Below are 19,656 nucleotides of genomic sequence, written 5' to 3' on the forward strand. Positions count from 1 at the left end.
AAGTCGGGGCTCGTGTTAATTGTCCCCTGGCTTTCCCGTGTTTGATCATGAGCTTATGCGTTCAGGCAAGGGTGAGACTTCCGTCTCGTGGGCAGGTTAGGATCCCGGCACCTATCGATGATCGGTATGTGGCTAAATATTGTAGACCAAAGACTACCGGTGGCAGTGCAGCCTCAGGAAGTACTCGGGCTTCTGATGGTCCTAGTGCTTCTACTCCCGGACTTGATCCCTACCTCCGAGCGGTGTGTGACTACAGTTTTGAGTGGATGGCGGCACCCCAGAGAGCTATGATTGATATGCACAACAGTATGCAGAGGTTGGAACTGCAAGGTAATGACCCCTCCGGTGCTCGAGCATTGTTGGCGCGTGAGCAGTTTATGCTTAATGCTAACTGGCCTGTGGACATGCCAGTCTATGGTGAGGGGGCGGGCGCTGATGCTGATGATGATGATGAGGCTACCGGTTCTGAGGCCGGTAGCGAAGAGGAGTCCTGAGCCCTTAGTGGGTTAAGTTTTTGTGTGTTTTCAGTTTTTATGTTATTTCTATTTGTATTTTCGGATTTTGTATCTTAATTTTGGTGTTGTACTATTGGGGTGTTTTGTCCCCCATGAACAAATTTATATTTTCAGTTAATGTTATTTAGTTATGTTTTTAATGTTGTGTGTTTAATAAATTTTTGGTTGATTGAGTGGCAAACCCTTCTAGATTGGTTGCTCCTCAAGAAGTACCCAATGAAGGTGCATCCGAGCTTGGATGGCAATGATAAGAATAAACAAGTGAATGAAGCTAAGGTACATGGTTACCGTCGGCTAGAATTTTAGAATGCATTAGGAACTTTACTCTTTTTGGTAAATTGAATATTGTCTTTTTGCAACATAATTGAATGAATGCTTCATCTAGAACTTAAAACCACAAATTGTGAGGAAACCTCCATTGTTCACTTAAATGCTGGATTCTAATAAGTTTTGTTGATTCATGTGATTCATTATTTGTCTTTTATTATTGTGAAATTGTGGAAGCAATTAGAAATGATCAAGGCACTTGTTTTCTTTCGAGCACAACTACATCCAAAAACAACTTACCTGTGAGCAGAGAGAGTATTTGTTAACCCCTTTGAGCCTAAACAGTTGAATCTCGGCTTGAAATAAAGCGAGATCTCAAAAATCTTTTTTTACAACCCGGAAAATCTTGATTATTGTTCTTTTGCCGTAAAAAGTTAAGAGCATTCACTTAGGGTGTGGAAGAAATAAGTTGGGGAGAACGAAAAAGAATTGGTAAGTACCACAACTCTTGAAAAAGAAAAGAAAAACCGAGCAAGCATAGAAAAATATATGTATAGAAAATATAGAAAAGAAACATCTGTTTTGTATATTTGATGTGAAAGAAAAGAACAAAAATAGAAAAAAATGAAAATGAGTTGTGAAATATGTGTTGTGAAGGTTTCAAATAAGAAACAAATGAAACAAAGTCGAGTAGTGTGAATAATACTGTGAATGTCTCTTTTGCATCGGCACTTTCGTTTCAATGGCCTTAGAAATGACCCTTGTTTGTTAACCTAACCAAGCTTCAACCGAAAAGCCCTTAGTGATCTTTATGCTTCCACAGTACCATTTTTAATTGTTAGACATTGTATGAATCTATTTGATTTCTTCATTATTTGTTAGAGAGTGAGATTAGTCCCGCGGTTGCAAACGCGCAAAATCTTCATTCCTTATTCGAAGAGGAGAGATAGGATGATTCATTCAGAATAGTATTGTTGTAGATAGATAAATATTTTGCATTGCTATTTAAGTTTTAGTTCTTATGTATTATTTTATTCGAACCGTTGGGAACTTGTAGTTGCTGATTTCGCTTGTGTTTGAGCCGTTTATCCAACTTCGGAGAAACCAGTTTCTTAAAGCAAATCCTCTTGTCCTTCAAGAGGCATACTTTGCTTGAGGACAAGCAAGAATCTAGTTGGGGAGAGTTGTTAGATGCCCAAAAGTGCTTATTAGAGCTATCATATGTGGGCATCTTTCACTCTTTTTCCTTGCTAAAACTGTCAAAACCACATTTGTTTTACATGGAATGCATTACATTGATAAACAAGCTTGGTGCCTTTGATTTGTGTGTTATTGTGCAGGAAAGACATGAACTAATTGAAAATAAAGACACAAGAAAATTGGCAAAGGAACCAAAGAATACAAGCATTTCATCAGCCTGCTCGCTAGGCGAGGCTGTGGCGAAGCATTGGTTCGCTAGGCGAGTTCCTGGCGAAAAGTTCCAGTAAATTGTCAAATTAATTCGCTAGGCGAGCTGAAGGCGAAGGTGGTAGCGAGTTCGTTCTGTTTTGGTGAAAAACGCAGCCAGCACTCACTCGCTAGGCGAAGCTCTAGCGAGTCCCCAACGAGCATTCCAGTAGCAAAACCTCTCAACCTCGCTGGGGCGAAGGTTGAAGCGTGTCCTTCGCTAGGCGAAGGTATGTTCGCTAGGCGAACATGACAGTTCAGCAGGCCCTGTTTTCTCTGGGCGCAGGGGCCTTTTTGTGCCCATTTTAGACCCTCGCTAGGCGAGCCATTCTGCTCGCCTAGCGAACTTGACAGCCCAGCAGTGGTCTATAAGTAGCAGGTGCCACTTTTGAGCACCATACCTCATTTTTACCAACTTTTTCCACTTTTGTACTTTCTTCTAGATATTTTTGCAGCATTGTTCTTGGGATCTTTATGCCCTAGTTTTCATTTTCTCTTCATCTTAGAACCATCTTCTACAAAAAGAAGGTGGATTCCCATCCAACTTCGATTATCCGACTTGGATGTTGATCAACCTTCTTTCCTTACTTGCCGACCAAGCTACCATGAAAATGAGTAGCTAAGTCATCCATTTGTCAAGGTTAGATGTAGGTGATTACTAGCTTTGTGTGTAAATGTAAGGATCCTCATATGTAAACTCTTTAATGGTAAATATATGATGAAAACTTTGTTTCTATTTAAAACTCTTTGTGTTGGTTTATGATCGAGAGATGTTTACCGACTCTTGACCTAGGTTTTCATCCAAACTTGTTTGTTAGCTAGAGATAGTAATGAATGATTTTGTTCACCATAAGGTTGAACCAAAAAGTTGTCATTTTGATAGATTGTGTTCGAGAGAAACAATGGATCAAAATGGCAAAACTCACAATGTGTGTTCGAGAGAAACATATTGAGAGGACTTTATGAAATTATTTATCATCTAAAGGAGTTTATAAGATTGTTGACCGAGCAACTACATGCAAAGTGATCATTGAAACCTAACTTTGACAATATTTCTCATTTAATCAAACCATAACTTTTACCGCAATTTATTACTTTTTATGCAAGATAACTTGATTAAAACCAAACCCTATTGTTACATTGAGCTAAGATTAATACAACCATCGAACGGCGGTGATATCTTACAATCCCTGTGGATACGATAACAAAAACCCGACACGAAATATACTTTCAACAATATATAACAAGATATATTACCTTGATCATCATTCTTCTCTCCTCAACCCCTAACACGATCTTCAAGGTGATATTACCATTTACATACACTTGTTCACCTGAGAATCCTACCAATAAGCCTTGAAAATCTTTGAGGTCATCCAGATCCAAGTGAAGCTTTTCAAAAGCATCCTAGTAAAGGATATATGTAGATCTTCTTGATCAATTAACACTCTTTTAATCTCTCAATCATTAGACCTTACGGTTATGAGCATGGAGTCGTTATCATGTGGAAAATACCTTCATAGCTTACTTCTTGCTTGAATTAGGGCTAGTGGGTGAGCCTTCCCGGTCAGAATTTGGTGTGCATACCTTTTATAGACAGAGCTAGTATCCCTGCCTCCTTCGAACCCACCTGACATGGTGTTAAGGGTGTGATGCATTAGCTTGTCTTTGTCACTGTACTTGGTTCCTTGCACGTCTTGGATCTAGGGATTTTAGAGCCATCTCTCCCCTGAGATCTAGATCCTCCTGGTGTATGGATCGTGCATCTTCTTACATATTTCTTCAAGTGGCCCTCTTGGATGAGGCGCTCAATCTCTTTCTTGAGATGGTAATAGTCTTCTTTTTGGTGGCCCTTAACCTTATGAAACTTACACCACTTATTGGTTTCATACCCCATGATGTATCACTTAGGGGTTAGGGGAGAGTAATATCATGTGTATTTAGGCCTCAAGCCATATATGCTCACAACAAGTATTCAAGGGCGTAAAGTTCTCTCAAGGCTTCTCGTTCTATTTGAAGGTTTCAATGTCTCTAACAGGTGAGATATATTGGTTTCTACGCAAATGTTGTGAGTTATTATAGGTATTAGCGGTATGTTCTTTAACATCTTGGGCCTTTTTCTCAGTGTTTCTCTCATATCCCTTTATATAGCATTTTGTGTGTATCACTATATCCGCTAAGGAACCACCCATTTTTATGGAGAATGATTTATTAAAATGCCCAATCCTTAGTCTGTTTTGTAATGCTCTTACGAACATCTCCTAGTTGGAATGGGAAACCTTGATGGTCACTTCATTAAAATGGGTGAGATACTTCCTTATAAAGTCTGAAAGGCCTTGACGAATGTTGAACATGCTAGTGGTACACATCTTTCTATCCATTGATGGACCAACTTCTTTACTAGGTCCTTATAGTTGATGATCCATAGTCGTGGAAGGATCATTACCGCCTTAATGGCATGTCCTTGAAGGTGCCATGGAGAATCTTTCATTTCAGGGAATGAGAGACTCTAATAATCTCCATTTGTATGTTCATGGAGGCGACATGCTCTTAGGGGTCTTTGCGTCCATCAAACCTAGATAGTAATGACGACTTAAATTTTTTGGCATTGTTTCATCAAAGAGAGGTTGGGATCCAGAACCTCAGTCTCCTCAAAAGGGTCAGCCTCTTGTTGGTGTTGCTGGATAAGAAGGATTTTATCCTCTATAGTATGATTCTGGCAACGTAATTCATCATGGCGACACATATTTTCGCTATGGCATTTTCATTAACGTCGGAACTACTATTGGTCGGAGTTGCTACTCGTTTGTTTATCATATTGAATAGAGGGGTTGAAAATGTGGTTAGAAATCTCATTGTATGATGTAATGGTGGTCCAAGTCAGTTTTACCAGATCCCTATGGTGAGCGCCAATTATACTTGTTAAAAGTATAATGAGTGACAACCCCTAATTATGTAGAGTTGTATGAGCATTTTAGGATTGTTGCTGGTGTTAGAGAAAGCTCAAGCAGAGAAGGTGAGAAGTTTCGTATCTATGTGGTTTCTGAATGAATTGAATCTCCTTTATCAAGCACAACATTAAGATATTTATAGAGATGTATTGGGTTTGAATTATTGGACCAATTGAGTGGTTATTCTGCCCCACTTAAGAGCGTGAAAATGTTATTTTCTCCTATTTTTCAGAAGAACATTGTTTTTCCCTCTGATTGAGCGTCATACGATTAGTGCTCAAGGACACTTCAACCCCAAAGTTTCATGAATGTGTAATATGTGGTTTTACCCAAATCCGCCAAAGGAAGAGGGATACGACTAATGGGTGAGTGTGACACCCAATGAACGAGTGATTCGATCAATATCGTCAATTCTTAGTGAAGTATAATCTCTGAACACTTTACAATCATATCAGTACAAACTTGTGTAAGGTAGTAACACTATCAACGAAACACGCATTTCATTATTAATGCTAGTGGCAATATTCATTTTGAGTGAGATGGAAAAAAAATTAAGCCGATTATGACATCACTCTATGAAGAGCGAAATTATTTTTGTATGTTGCTTAATTTCATTAACCATGATTTTCTCAAATCCATACTTTTTTTTGAAAGCTTTTCATAGCAACCAAAAAATATATTTTAAATTAAGAACCATACAAAAAGTATCATAGCAACCAAAATATGTATTTTAAATTAAGAACCATACAAAAAGTATAAAAAAAATTATTATATGAGTTTTATCTTTTTTATAGACTCTTCAAAGTAAATTTGTTAATTTATTTGTTGTGAGTTAGGTTGTCCATCATTGATTACACACTCTTTTTCTATCAATTGATTGCAAGCTTACTTCTCATTCATTGTTATTTTACTAAATTTAGCGTAACTTACTATACAATTAAGAAAAAAGGAAACAAAAACCTTACTATAAAAATACACATATTTAACATTTTAATTTTATTTATATAGAGAAGAACAATATCTAATAACGGGAAATTTCTAAAAGAAAATACATCGAAAAATTAATTTTTTATTATAGTGTATGTAATTATTTTCCCTTTTGCAAACCATAAAAATAATCTTAATTTTACCCCCCTTACTTTTTAAACATTTTACCATTTCAACTTTTACTCATTTTCAAAATTTCTAAATTCAATTAGAACTCACTTTCGATGTTGATTTCTACTACGTAAATGATTTTTGGTTTGTTTCATTTTGCGCAAAGTTGACATGATATATTGGGTGAAAAATTGGAGCCATTTTTTTATTGTTTGAATATTTAACGATCAAATCATAACATTTTTTAATATTGATTTTGTGTTTTTTTTCTATTGAATAGGTATGAAGGTGCCCATGTGGTGTAATAAAGAACAATTGCATGTGGATATCATGAAATACTTCAAATCGAGGAGAATTATTACACACAAGAAGTTGTATGCCACTAGGCTAGAGTGGTTGAGATTAGAAATAAGGTGATTGCCATTGGTGTTGAAACAAAATGTTTTTAAGGAAGATGGGAGAAGAAGAAAAGAGAAAGGAGAGAGACTAAATTGTTATGTTGTGATTTGTATTGAGTGTAATTCTATATGATTTATAATAGATTATTCTTTTTTTATAGGCAACTAAAGCTCATGTTCAAAAACTTTACGACTCGACACAAGTCCAAAACATACAAAATATAAAGTACAAAACTACATGTTACATTTCGTCACAATTATATGTTGTATTCGACTTTGTCGAATACAACTGACTCCTGAACTTCAATTAGCTACTTTGACATAGTCGAATGTTAGCTTTCAACAGAACATCGAATTACAAGTTCTGACATGCCCCCTAATTCATGTTCTCGAGACTTCTCATCCCGATGCTTCTCTTCAACTCGTCAAACCTGACTTTCTTCAGGGGTTTGGTGAGTATGTTAGCTAGTTGTCATTATGTCTTACAATGCTCAAACTCAAGCTTTCCTTTGTTAACTTAGTCCATCATAAAATGATACCTCCTTAGATATGTTTACTTCGACCATGACACACTGGATGATTCGCCAAGTCGATAGCTGACTTATTGTCGACAAACAACTTCGTTTTCCTAGGTTCTATTATCTTGAGCTCCTCGAGCAACATCTCTATCCATGTTGTTTGACATGTTGCATATGATGCAGCCACGTACTTCGCTTCACAAGATGAAAAAGTCACAGTGCTTTAGTTCCTTGAGCTCCATGAGACTGGAACACCTTCGATCATGAATATGTAGTCTGCATTACTCTTCTTTTCATTGTGATCTCCACTTAAATCTGAAATAGATTAGCCATATACTTCTGCATTTATGTTGGTCTTCTTCTTCCTTGGCATCAGCACACCATGATCAATCGTGTTGTTGATGTATCTCAACACCCTCTTAACTGCAATGAGATGACATTCTTGGGGTTTCTCCATGAATCTACTCAACAACCTAACACTTTGAAAAATGTATGGCCTGGTATTGCAAAGATATCTCAAGGGTCCAATGATTTTTTTGTACAATGTCACACTTGGAAATTTATCATTTGCCTCCTTCTTCAACTTCGCTCCAGTTTCTAATGGCGTAGCAGCTGCATTACAGTTTTTCATCTTGAACCTCTTCAAGATATCTTGGGCATACTTCTTTTGGTGCAAGAACACTCCTTCAACTATGTCTTTTAACCTAAGAAATATGAATAACTCCCTAGGTCGGACATTTCAAACTCTTGCATCAACTTCGACTTGACTCTTCTTATCTCTACTTCATTTGCACCTCTAATAAACAAATCATCTACATACAGGCATATGATGATTCGACTAGCACTATTTGTATCATTGACATGCACTCCATGTTCAGAGACACACTTTGTAAAACTTTCTTTGATCAATAAGCTATCTATTCTCTTATTCCAATCCCTTAGGGTTTGCTTCAAGCCATAGAGAGCATTCCTTAATTTGTACACCTTCGACTCATGCCCTTTGATTTCGAATCCTAGTGGTTAACTGACATAGGCTTCTTCTTCCAAAGTTCCATTCAGAAATGTTGATTTTACATCCAACTAGTTTATCTTTCACCATATGTATGTTGTCGTCGACACAACAATTCTGATTATCTCCAACCTTGCGACAGGTGCATACACTTCGTCAAAATCAATACCAAGTTTTTTCAAAAAAAAAACTTTCGCCGCTAGTCTTGCCTTGTGCTTGGCGATTTCACCTTTTGGCTTTTGTTTCAACTTGTAAACCCACTTTACATCAATTGGTTTCTTGATAGACTCTTCGATAAGCTCCCAAGTCTTGTTCTTCTCGGTTGCCCTGAGTCCTTCTTTCATGGGTGCTAACCAATTCAAATCATTCATGGATTAATCCAAATTGATTGGTTTTGCTCTAGCCATCATTACTTCTTCTATATAGTCACCATTTGTATTGACTTCTTGTTTTGGAAATCTCTCATATCCACATAGCATTGTCGATTGAGTTCTTGCTCTAGTCGATCTTCTGACATTCTGCTCAGGTGGTTCTTCATTTCAATTTATTGGGACTTCAGTTTGTTGGTCTTCTTCAAAAACACTTGTGACTGTATCTGACTCCTATCAATTTGACCTTTGACTCCAATCCCACCCTTTGATTTCATTTACTAGAACATCTCGAGTGATCACCAGTTTGTTATGATTTGGTGAATACATCTTGTATGCATCAGTCGAATGATAACCTATTAGCACCATAGTCTGACTTTGATCATCTAGTTTCTTCCTCAATTGTTTAGGTACATGCCTGAAGCACATTGATTCAAACATTTTAAGATGACTAATATTCAGCTTGACACATGTCTAAGCCTCATAGAATCTTTTCGACTATCTTCTTGGTTGGACATCAGTTTAGAATGTTATTATTGTCGAAGCTACTTCACCCCAAAATCTCTTTGGTATATCTTTAGCTTTCAACATGCTCCTAGTCATGTTTAGTATACTTTGATTCTTCCTCTCAGCTATCCCATTATGCTGAGGTGTATAGCATGCAATGACCTCATGATTTATACCTTCCTCATTGCAAAATTTATCAAATTCTCGAGAGGTGTATTCACCACCACCATCAGTTTTCACTTTATTCAACTTGCATCCACTTTGCTTTTCGACAAGCAATTTGAACTTCTTGAACTGTGTGAATACCTCACTCTTTCTTCTAATAACGTAAATCCACATATATCTGGTGAATTATGAAAGTTAGGAAATAATAGTTACCTCTATTCGACCTTACTTCAAAAGGTCCACACATATAAGAGTGAACTAACTCTAGATTTTTCTTCGACCTCATTGGCAAGTCATGCTTGAATGTTTTCCTAGCCTAGTTTGCTTTGCAACATTCCTCACACACCTGACTTGGTTTTTCACTTGAGGTAAGCCATACACCATCTTATTTTGGTTGAGCATACCTAACCTCCTGAAGTTTAGATGTCCATACATGTGATGTCATGGCCAGCTCTTGTCTTCTTCTACAGTCAAAGCAAGACACTTGTGATCAACTGGGTGTCGCACCCTAAATTTTGCCCACCAATTTCATCAAATATTTCTATTTTTTGTCATCTTGTGTATCACTTGATTATGTCTAAGTCAGTTGTGTTATCTAATCTTCATTGGCCCATTAAAGCCCGACCTTCACATGCATTCCAAATTTCAACTTTGCTTGACCTTTTTCATAAAAAAAGGCCATGATTGACATACTTACTTTGAAGTCCAGTTTCCGTTTGCACACATCTCTTAACCCAATATATGCATTGATCAATCATTACATTTCATTCATTATTCCATGCATATCATATGACATGCATTAACAAATGCATTGACCCAAAACATATTACGCATCATCAAGTGCATCGACTCAAAGCATATCATGCATTTGTACAAAGCATGCATACATAGCATAATCTAGGACTCTACGGCCGCTCGTGGAATTTCAGATTAATCCTCGGGTATGTCAATCACATCTTCCCAAGTAGAATTATTATCTGAGCAGGGATGCTTATTGGTATCCCTCAGTAGGTGGTTTCCTCGCAAAGTCTCTTTGAAAGTCTTCCCCATCAAGCTTTCTCCCCATTGAGTCCCTTCTGAAATATTTCTCAATAGATAGTCATCTTAAACGATCCACACTAACCAATGAGTAGGTTTTAACCCTTCATATCCCCAACAAATTTCCTTTCTTTGATCTAAGCATCAATCTTCGAGTTGACGATGATTAGTTTGTCGATCTAAGCATCTACCTTTGGTTGGCGAAGATCACCTTTTGTTGATCTAAGCATCAATCTTCGGATTGACGATGATCCTTGTATTTGATCTAAGCATCAACCTTCGGGTTGACGATGATCAATGTGTCTTTAAGTCTAAGCACCTTATTTAGAGTTGGCAATAAATTATCTTGGTCTAAGCACTGGCTTTCAAGTTGGCGACAACCTATTTGATCTAAGCACCAACCCTCGGGAAGGAGACGATCTCTTTGTGTTCGATATAAGTATCAACCCTAGGGAAAGAGACGGTCTCTTTTTGTTTGATCTAAGCACTGACTCTAGGGAAGGTAGAAATATCTTTTTGTTCGATCTATGCACCGACCGTTGGGGAGACGACGATCTCTTTATGTTCGATCTAAGCATCGATCATCGGAAAGGCGACGATCTCTTTTTGTTGATCTAAGCATCGATCTTCGGATTGACGGTGATCCTTTCTTTGATCTAAGCACCAACCTTCGGGTTGATAACGATCAATTTGTCGATTTAAGCACCAACCGTTGGTTGGCGACGATCACTTTTTGTTCAATTTTAGCATCAAACTTTGGATTGACGATGATCCTTTCTTTGATCAAACCAGCAACTCTCAAGTTGACGATCAGGGACGGTCTCAACTTTTTAGCGTCTCAGGGCAAATAATAGAAATGAACCCTTAATAAAAAATACAATTTTAAAAAAATATTTGTCTATTCGTCAAATAAAAAGATTTTACGACACTCATTTCTCTGCCAAATCCTTGTATTCATCAGTGTCGATATTAGTTATAATTATTTTCTCCTCTGGCCTAAATATCGCGACAACTTTTTCATCAATCTAAATAAATAATAAAAACAATATTATGATCAACCTTGATATAGTTAGTTACAAGTGAAAATTATCATACTTTGTAACATTTCTTGATAACATATCAAATACTGACCACTACGCCAAAAATGACTTTTAACAGCGCGTCTTAGACAGCGCTTTTAGAAGAAAGCGCTGTCTAAGGTTAAAATTAAAATAAAACACGGAAAATGTTCCAAAAAAATAATGAAAGCGCTGTCTAAGGGGGGGTCTTAGACAACGCTTTCTAAAAGCGCTGTCTAAGACCCCCCCCCCCCCCTTAGACAGCGCTTTTAGAAAGCGCTTTTAAATATAGACCTTAGTCAGCGCTTTTGATAAAGCGTTGTCTAAAGTCTTTAAATTAAAAAAAAAATTAAAACCAAAAGCGTTATTTTCTTTGATAAAGCGCAAGTTGCAGCTATTTTTTTAGTATTAAACAGCTTTTTCTTTAATTCCTTTTTCCATTTCATTATTTGTCTTATTATCTTCTCAAAGATCACACTATTTTCACTCTTTCTCTTTAATTTCTCTTCCCACACACAACACAAGCAAACCCATTAAGCTTCAAAACCGTTTATCTTCCACTCTTCAAAACCCTTTCAGAACCCTCTCATTTTCTTCCATACCTCTAACCGCAGAAGCGCTTTTAATTTCTGTTTTCGTATTTGTATATATTTTTTTTTACTTTTTTTGTTTGTTTATTTGCTTTGTTTGAACTTTGAAATAGAAATAGTATTGAAGTTGTGTTGTTGTTGTTTCTGTTTTTACAGAGTGGAGGCATGGAAAGGGCATTGGTTGTTGCCAACCCTAAAAAGAGGAAACTCATGATTAGTGATGACGATGACGATGATTTTGGAATACGAAGAAGAGAGTTCAGGTTCAAAGTTTTGTTGCCGAATGGAACTAGTGTGGAATTGACAGTGTGGAGTGTAGAAACTGAGATGCATTTTGAGGATTTTGTTGGATTAGTTCGAGAAAAGTATTTGGAACTTCGGAAAAAATGTGAATGGATGAAGAAGAAAAGGGATATAAATTGGAAGGGAAGTGGTTTGTATCTTGAGGATGCTGGTGATAATAAGATAAGAAATGTTATCGAGTTAAAAAATTTCATGCCTCGGAAGTGCCATATTTTGCGCCTTAATGTAAGTATATCACACTATTATGCCTCCTTCTGTTTGTCTTATTGTGTGTTGGTGTTTCTTTTCTCTGGTTTTGAGTTTGGTATTATTATTCCTTTGCTTTGTTGCTGCAACTTTGGTATTTGTTTTCATTGTCTGTGTTTCTTTTCAATCAGATGGGAGTAGCGATGTTGCTCAGACCTTTGAGGTTGGAATCTCTCTTGTTTCTCTGCCCCTGTCAGCTATATTGTTAAACAATAGGATACTGTTGTAGTATTTCTTATTATTTTGCCATCTGTCTGAAATGCAGAATATGTGGGACTTAACACCGGATACAGATTTGCTACTGGAGCTTCCTGAAGAATATAATTTCGAAGCTGCTATTGCTGACTTGATTGTGAGCTCATTAACAAAACAGACTATAAACTCAATTTTTTTTATGATGGTTTTGCACATATCAACACTAACACTGTTATTCATATATTATCAGGATAATGCTTTGCAAGCTGTGTGGTTCAACGGGAAAAATAGTCGGAAGATAGTCAGGTATAGTTGCATATGATATGAATGTGATAAAATGATATTTCTTTTATGTCTGAGCTACTGGAGGAGTGTCCGATACTAAATATGAATATTTCTATTAATCTTACTTTACATTTTAGTTTGTCATATTATAAAACTCTAGCCCTTTCAATTAGACTCAACCTGTTTGTTTTTCTTGTCCTTTATTTGACAAAAGAGTTTAGGATAAAAAGAATCAGCTATTTGACATCATTCTTATGTCAGTAGAAAGAGTTAGGAGTTTAGGGATAGTGAAGTAATTTTCTTTCTAAAATCATGTACACATTTTTGTAATCATTGTTATATAGCGTTGTCAAAGTAGCCCTGTAGAAATTGATTTTATCTGCTCTAAAGCACTGGTTATAACAAAATCTTCAAGAAGTCCATAGCTTCTTGGGAACACAATGGCTGTTTTGCATAAAAGTAATGGTTCGGTGGTAAGTTAGTTTTTATAGTAGTTTATATAGCTTATTCAACACATGGTTAGTTTTTATTTGCATTGCGTAGTAGTTTATATAACACTATGGTTAGTTTTTATTTGCATTTCTTAGTAGTTTATTCAACATATCTTTTTTAAACATAAGAATTTATAGACTATAAAGCATAAAAATAAGCTTAAAATATAGCATCGCATGTGTCCCATTTCTATGGAAGTTAAGTTGTTGAGTTTCTAATGATTAATAGGTGCCACCATTTTTGACATAAACTATCTTCCACTATTTCTGATCGTAATAAATGTATTGGAATACATAGTTGATTTTTATAATCTCTAGTGTTTGTTTGTTGGTTTCTTAGACTGGTGCAATCAATTATCACTTGTTCATGTGACTTTTTATGTTTTGCAGAGTAAATGTTACTGACGATAAGATTTCAATTTTTGACAATGGTTCTGGAATGGATGACTCCGATGAGAATTCACTAGTAAAATGGTAGCTATCTGTTTTTAGATTATTTCATGAACTTTTCGAAGTTGCAAAGTACATTGTGATATTCTGTTATTTGAGTTAAAATACACTTACCTGTTCCACCGTTTCTCTTGATTATGGACTTCTTATCTCTTGCACAAGGGAAAGATGGGTGCTTCGGTTCACAAATTATCAAAATCAATGGCTATTGGGGGAAAGCCCCCATACTTAAGGGTAATCTTCATTTCCTTTATCTACACTTCTGGTCAAATATGTTGTCTGTGATGCTTATGCACAAAGAAACATCCAAATGTTAATCATCGGGATTGAGATTGATTACTCTTTTGCACATTTCAAATTATTGTTTGGTTTGTTGTATTGATTGTGCTGTGCAGCCTTACTTTGGGATGTTTGGATATGGAGGGCCTGTAGCATCCATGCACTTGGGGAGGTATGATTGTTTTTAAGATAAATATCTTTCTGTCTTTCTTCTGTTCAAGTACATCTCAAAATCATCTCTTTATCATTCCCTCTCTTATTCTTTCTATTCTCACATTACAGGCGTACTCGTGTTTCGTCCAAAACAAAACACGTAAAAGGTGTTGATATTAACAAACTCCAGTGCCGCCTCAAGGACATATATTTCCCCTACATTCAGGTTAAAACATGCCTATGAATTGAATCAATTTAAAAGATGAGATTACTCCATATATTCATTTTCCTTTTAATATTGTCAATATAAAAATTAACATTTATCATTATTATGATTTACATTGGCAGTGTATACCCATTAAATTCATATCTTATCTACTGCTGTTTATTGTTGTCGTATTGCTGCTTATTGTAATTAATAGTTTGTTGTCTTTTTATGTTTTTCTTCCCTTTGACCATTTTCTTTTTCCCAACTATATTTGAGTTTGTTTCTTGTGCTCAAAACTATTAGGCTGAAATTGTCTGGAAGAACGATATTTCATACAAATCTATATTTGGATGTTGGAGGTTAGCAATGCCTCCGCACAACAAAAAAAGGAGGTTAGCAACGCCTCCGGTATATTTTTTAACTACCACATTTTTTATTATATTAGTGATGACACTTGATAAAACTTAGGATTTATAATCCATATTTTTTTTTTCATATGTAGTGTCCTCAACAACGTAATCAAATAGATTGCGGGTATTTCATGTTGAGGTTTATGCGAGATACTCTTGCTTTGGGCCGATTAAAGATTCCCACCGATGTATGTATTTCTAACTTATGAGTTATTTTTATATTTACACATATCTCATATAATTAAATAGTTGGAATTAATTCAAAATATGTTATATTATTATGTAGTACTTTGAGGAATTCAAGTGTGCATTTTATACAAAGGATCAAGTGGACGAAATCAAAGAGGAGTGGTGTCAATTCATGATAGAGCTCAATGTTTGTTCATAAATTTGTGTAATTAATGTGTACATTTGTAGTATATGTAATGACTTGTAAATGTGTACATAAATTTGTATATATTTTGATACATTTAAGGCAAAATTGGTTTGAATTGGTATATATATATATTTGTTAGCCAAAAATTGGTAGAAAAAAAGGCCAAAATGGCATATATAAAATGTGATAATTGTCTGTCAAAATCTGGTTGAAAACAGGTAGAAATTCTGGTTTATAAACCTGGAAAAAATGTGGTTTAAAACAAAAGCTTCAAAAAATTTTGTATACCTTAGACAGCGCTTTTGTAAAAAGCGCTGTCTAAGGGGGGGATTAGAAAGCGCTTTATTTTAATTTTTTTTAGGTATACCTTAGACAACGCTTTTCAAAAAGCGTTGTCTAAGGGGGGGGCTTAGACAACGCTTTTTGAAAAGCGCTGTCTAAGGTATACCTAAAAAAAATTAAAATAAGAGGGTCTTAGAAAGCGCTGTCTAAGGGGGTGGGGCTTAGACAGCGCTTTTCAAAAGCGCTGTCTAAGGTATACCTAAAAAATTTAAAATAAGAGGGTCTTATAAAGCGCTTTTGGCCAAAGCGCTGTCTAAGGGGGGGGGGGGGCTTAGACAACGCTTTTAAGATTTAAAAAAGCGCTGTCTAAACCTTTAGCAGCGGAGGTTTAGACAGCGCTTTAAAGCGCTGTCTAAGGCTAAAAAAAGCGCTGTCTAAGGTCTTGTTTGTTGTAGTGGACGCCAACGGAATAAAATTTAAAAATATTCAAAATGCCATGAAGAACATAATAGATGATTAATTATCAAGAAAATATATAATGTATTAGTGACAATCTATAAGACATTAATAACATTGAAAAACAATATAAGATAGTTATATTATACTACTAAGTATTCATAATATTGACTCAAAAAGTGTAAAAGCAAGTGATTGCTAAAAATGTGTATGAAATGATAAAATTCACAAAACAAAAGAACGATCTTATGCTAAATATTCTTGAAGAAGAATACAAGAATCTTTGATACATTCACATAAATACCTCCTCCTTGTTTACAAAATCACCAAGAGATTGCCTTCAACATCGTACACGACACCAACATGGTATACGATACCGACACGTCAACGATGATAATAATTTTAAAAAATAAATAAACTAAATGTAATCACATGTGTCACTATCCAGGACCGACTCAATCAATCTGAAAACCATATTCTAATTTTAAAATGTCTAAATTAAAAATAAATATAATTTTAATAATTAAAAATAATGTATAAAAAATATAATTATATATTAACCAAATCAAACAACAAAAAATTTAGAGTATTATTTAAACTATAAAAAATTCATATAACTTAAATTTTCTAATTACTTAAAAAGAGTATTTCTTCAAATATTATTTTGAAGCAAATTCATCAACTAAGTCTTTATATTTTAATGTCTCCAAAAGATCATTAAACAATTAATAAATAAAATTACAAAAAAAAGTAAAAAAATGAAAAACTAACAATTACAAAATAAAAAGAATCAATAATTAAAAAATGAAAGAAAAAAATTAAGTCTTCAATTTCATTTAATTTTTATATTTTCTATCCATCTTTTTTAAATAATTAACATTTATCATAATAATTAAAAAAAGTTGTGCAACAGTAATTAGAAAAAACAGATGCAACAGTAATTTAAAAAAAATGAAATCAAGAGGATCAAACTCACAACTTTTACTATCATATTTCAAATTTGATCTACTACCATTGCGTAATTGACAAATTCATGTTTATTTTTCATTTTATAATTTATTTAAATAATATTAACTATATATTTTGCTTGTTTTAAAACAAAATGAGGCCATTTAATTTGGAGGCCCTGGGCTAAGGGCCTTCTTGCCCTTCCTCAGAGTTGGCCCTGTTGACGATGATCTCGCATCCTGTCCTATCTTATTTATCTCATATTTCTTTTTATCTCTCGATAGACAAATTGGGCTCCTTCTATATTTAATTATCTTCCATCCTAAGAATATGATGGTTGACGCCCTTCATTCTCTTCGATTAACAATAATAATTAAATAAGAGCAGTTGTCGCATCCTAAAATTTGCCCACCATTTTCATCAGATATTTCTATTTTTGGTCATCTTGTGTGTCATTTGATTATATCTAAGTCAGTTGTGTTGTCTGAGATATTGGGCCTCTGACTACACAATTTGCATTTTTGTCTAAGTCTTTGGGCCCTGGTTGTGTCATTATTGGCTCATCTAGGTCATGATATTTTGACTGTGACATTGGTCTTTGTTGAAGATACATGTCTTCAATCATATGCCTCTAATTCATCTGAGTCCCCTTAGTTCATCTAGACCATCTGAACATGTTTAACTTTGTGCTTAAGTCAATGGGCAGTCCAATTGACTAAAAGTCAAAGTGGGCCTTTTTGACTTTTTATCATTTTCTTTTCTAGTTTATTTATTTCTTATATAGTTTATTATTATTACTATTATTATTATTATTATCATTTCATTTTTATTAATCTTTTATCATTTATTTAATTATCTAATTTTCATTTATATTTTTAGGCTAGTTCTTTTTTATTTCACTCATCGTTTTATTATTGTTCTTAGGCTAGTTTTTATTTTTCATTTCCTTTTTCATTCTTTATTATTATTATTATTATTATTATTATTATTTAAATCCATGGGTAAAATGGTCAGCAACACGAAAAGTGCATCTAAAATTTCCAAAACTGGATCAAATCAAGAAAAATATTTTTCATTAACAACAACTTTCTGTTAGATTTGAAACTTCCATATTCATACATACTTTAGTCATAAGCTACGAATTTGAATCAAAGTCCATCACAAATATCCTAAAATGAAATTTCTAATTAAATACTAAAACTAATCTTGCATATATAAACCTAAGAATTCTACACAGGTAGGGAGGAAAAAATACATATAAAATTCACAGAGTAATATACATCTTAATCCTAAGAGTTTGTCTTCACATTAAAGACAAACTTTGCCCTATCAAGCTAGCCTTCATGGAAGCTTTTCTCCACACAGCAACACCTCACAGAAATAAAAAGAGAAAGTAGTCAGAAGAAGAAGAAGAAATTAAAGGCAAAAGAAAAAGAAGAGGAAATGGGGCATTACTAGAGAGTTCACTGCAGGGGCTGGTTAGTAACCTCTTCACCTTTTATTACTCCTTGATTATGGTTGCATATGTTGAGATTTTGAGATAGGTTAATTTAGGGTTTTTGAATTTAATGATGGAATTTATGCTTTGTTGTTGACTTTGTGTTTGTATGATTATTTGATTTGGTTTTGGGTTTGATTTAAGGTTGGTTTGATTTGGTCAAGGTTAAACAGAGGGGATTTAGGGTTTTTGAGGTTTGAATGATTTTGGTTTAATTTTAGGTTTTTTAAGTTTGATTATTGTTTGGGAGGTTTAGACGAGTGTTTTGATGTGATTTTGGTTGGATTTGTAGATGTTTTGAGGTTTTTTGGGTTTAGGATTTAAAGGTTTGAAGGTTGAGGATGAATATTCATCGTGTTCATATGAACATGATGAAGGTGGAAGGCGGTGTTCTGGGTTTTAGGGTGGCTCATAGTGGTGATGTTCATATGTTGGGTTTGTGTTCTTGATGTTCATGATGAACACGAAGAACACAGTTGAATTTGGTGATTTTACTGGTGGTTGGTGGTGAACCTAGGGCAGAGCTAAGGGTGGCGCTAGGGTTGTTCTAGGGATGGCTAGAGTTTTGTGGTAGAGAGAAGTGAGAGCGAGGGGGAAGAGAGAAAAGAATAGAGAGAGAAAAAGAGTGAAATGAAGGGGATCTGAGAGAGTATGAGTTTAAATACTCTCTATATATAGGTGTTTATGGCTGACACATGGCCCTCTCCAAATCCTTGGATCAAAGCCCCAAGCTTAATCAGATGTGTGCACTCTATCACAAACCCTCAACTATGAGCCCTTGATCAGTAATCTAATTGTTTAGCACCTTGCTTATTTGCTTTAATCAGGGTCATTTGATTAATCATATGGCCACATTTGATCCTCATGTTTTTTTGTTCTTTGCTCTTAGGCCTTTCCTTAGGGTTTGGGCCCTGATTCTTTTTATTCACATCCTCCCCACTACTCTTTGCACCCCTTGGTTTAGTTTCATTTATTGTATTTTATTTATTTTGTTTTTCCATATTAGTTCATTTAATTTAGTTGTTAAAAAATAAAAATACAAAAAAAATAGGTTTCTTTATAATTATAGTTGGCTTATTTTATCAATTTAGTTAGGTTTTTCCTCATTTTATTAAATTAATTTAGGTTGTTTAATTTTGGTTATTAAT

The 19,656-nt window shown here is 34.9% G+C and overlaps 1 protein-coding gene and 1 long non-coding RNA gene across 2 annotated transcripts; both read left to right on the forward strand.

Moving 5' to 3' along the window:
- The first annotated feature begins 12,607 nt into the window (after positions 1-12,607).
- On the forward strand, positions 12,608-12,978 carry LOC127078892 (uncharacterized). The gene is made up of 3 exons (XR_007787883.1): positions 12,608-12,640; positions 12,743-12,829; positions 12,923-12,978. It is a non-coding gene; the product is annotated as an uncharacterized LOC127078892 (long non-coding RNA).
- A 1,087-nt stretch (positions 12,979-14,065) lies between these two features.
- On the forward strand, positions 14,066-15,100 carry LOC127078893 (structural maintenance of chromosomes flexible hinge domain-containing protein GMI1). Its single transcript, XM_051019307.1, has 5 exons — positions 14,066-14,132; positions 14,294-14,349; positions 14,460-14,556; positions 14,842-14,930; positions 15,041-15,100. Exons 1-5 carry the CDS (start codon positions 14,067-14,069, stop codon positions 15,063-15,065), a joined length of 333 nt encoding a protein of 110 aa, XP_050875264.1. The 5' UTR covers position 14,066; the 3' UTR covers positions 15,066-15,100.
- Positions 15,101-19,656: the final 4,556 nt, after the last annotated feature.

The sequence above is a fragment of the Lathyrus oleraceus genome, chromosome 5 (genome assembly GCF_024323335.1).
Source record: "Lathyrus oleraceus cultivar Zhongwan6 chromosome 5, CAAS_Psat_ZW6_1.0, whole genome shotgun sequence".
NCBI lineage: Eukaryota > Viridiplantae > Streptophyta > Magnoliopsida > Fabales > Fabaceae > Lathyrus > Lathyrus oleraceus.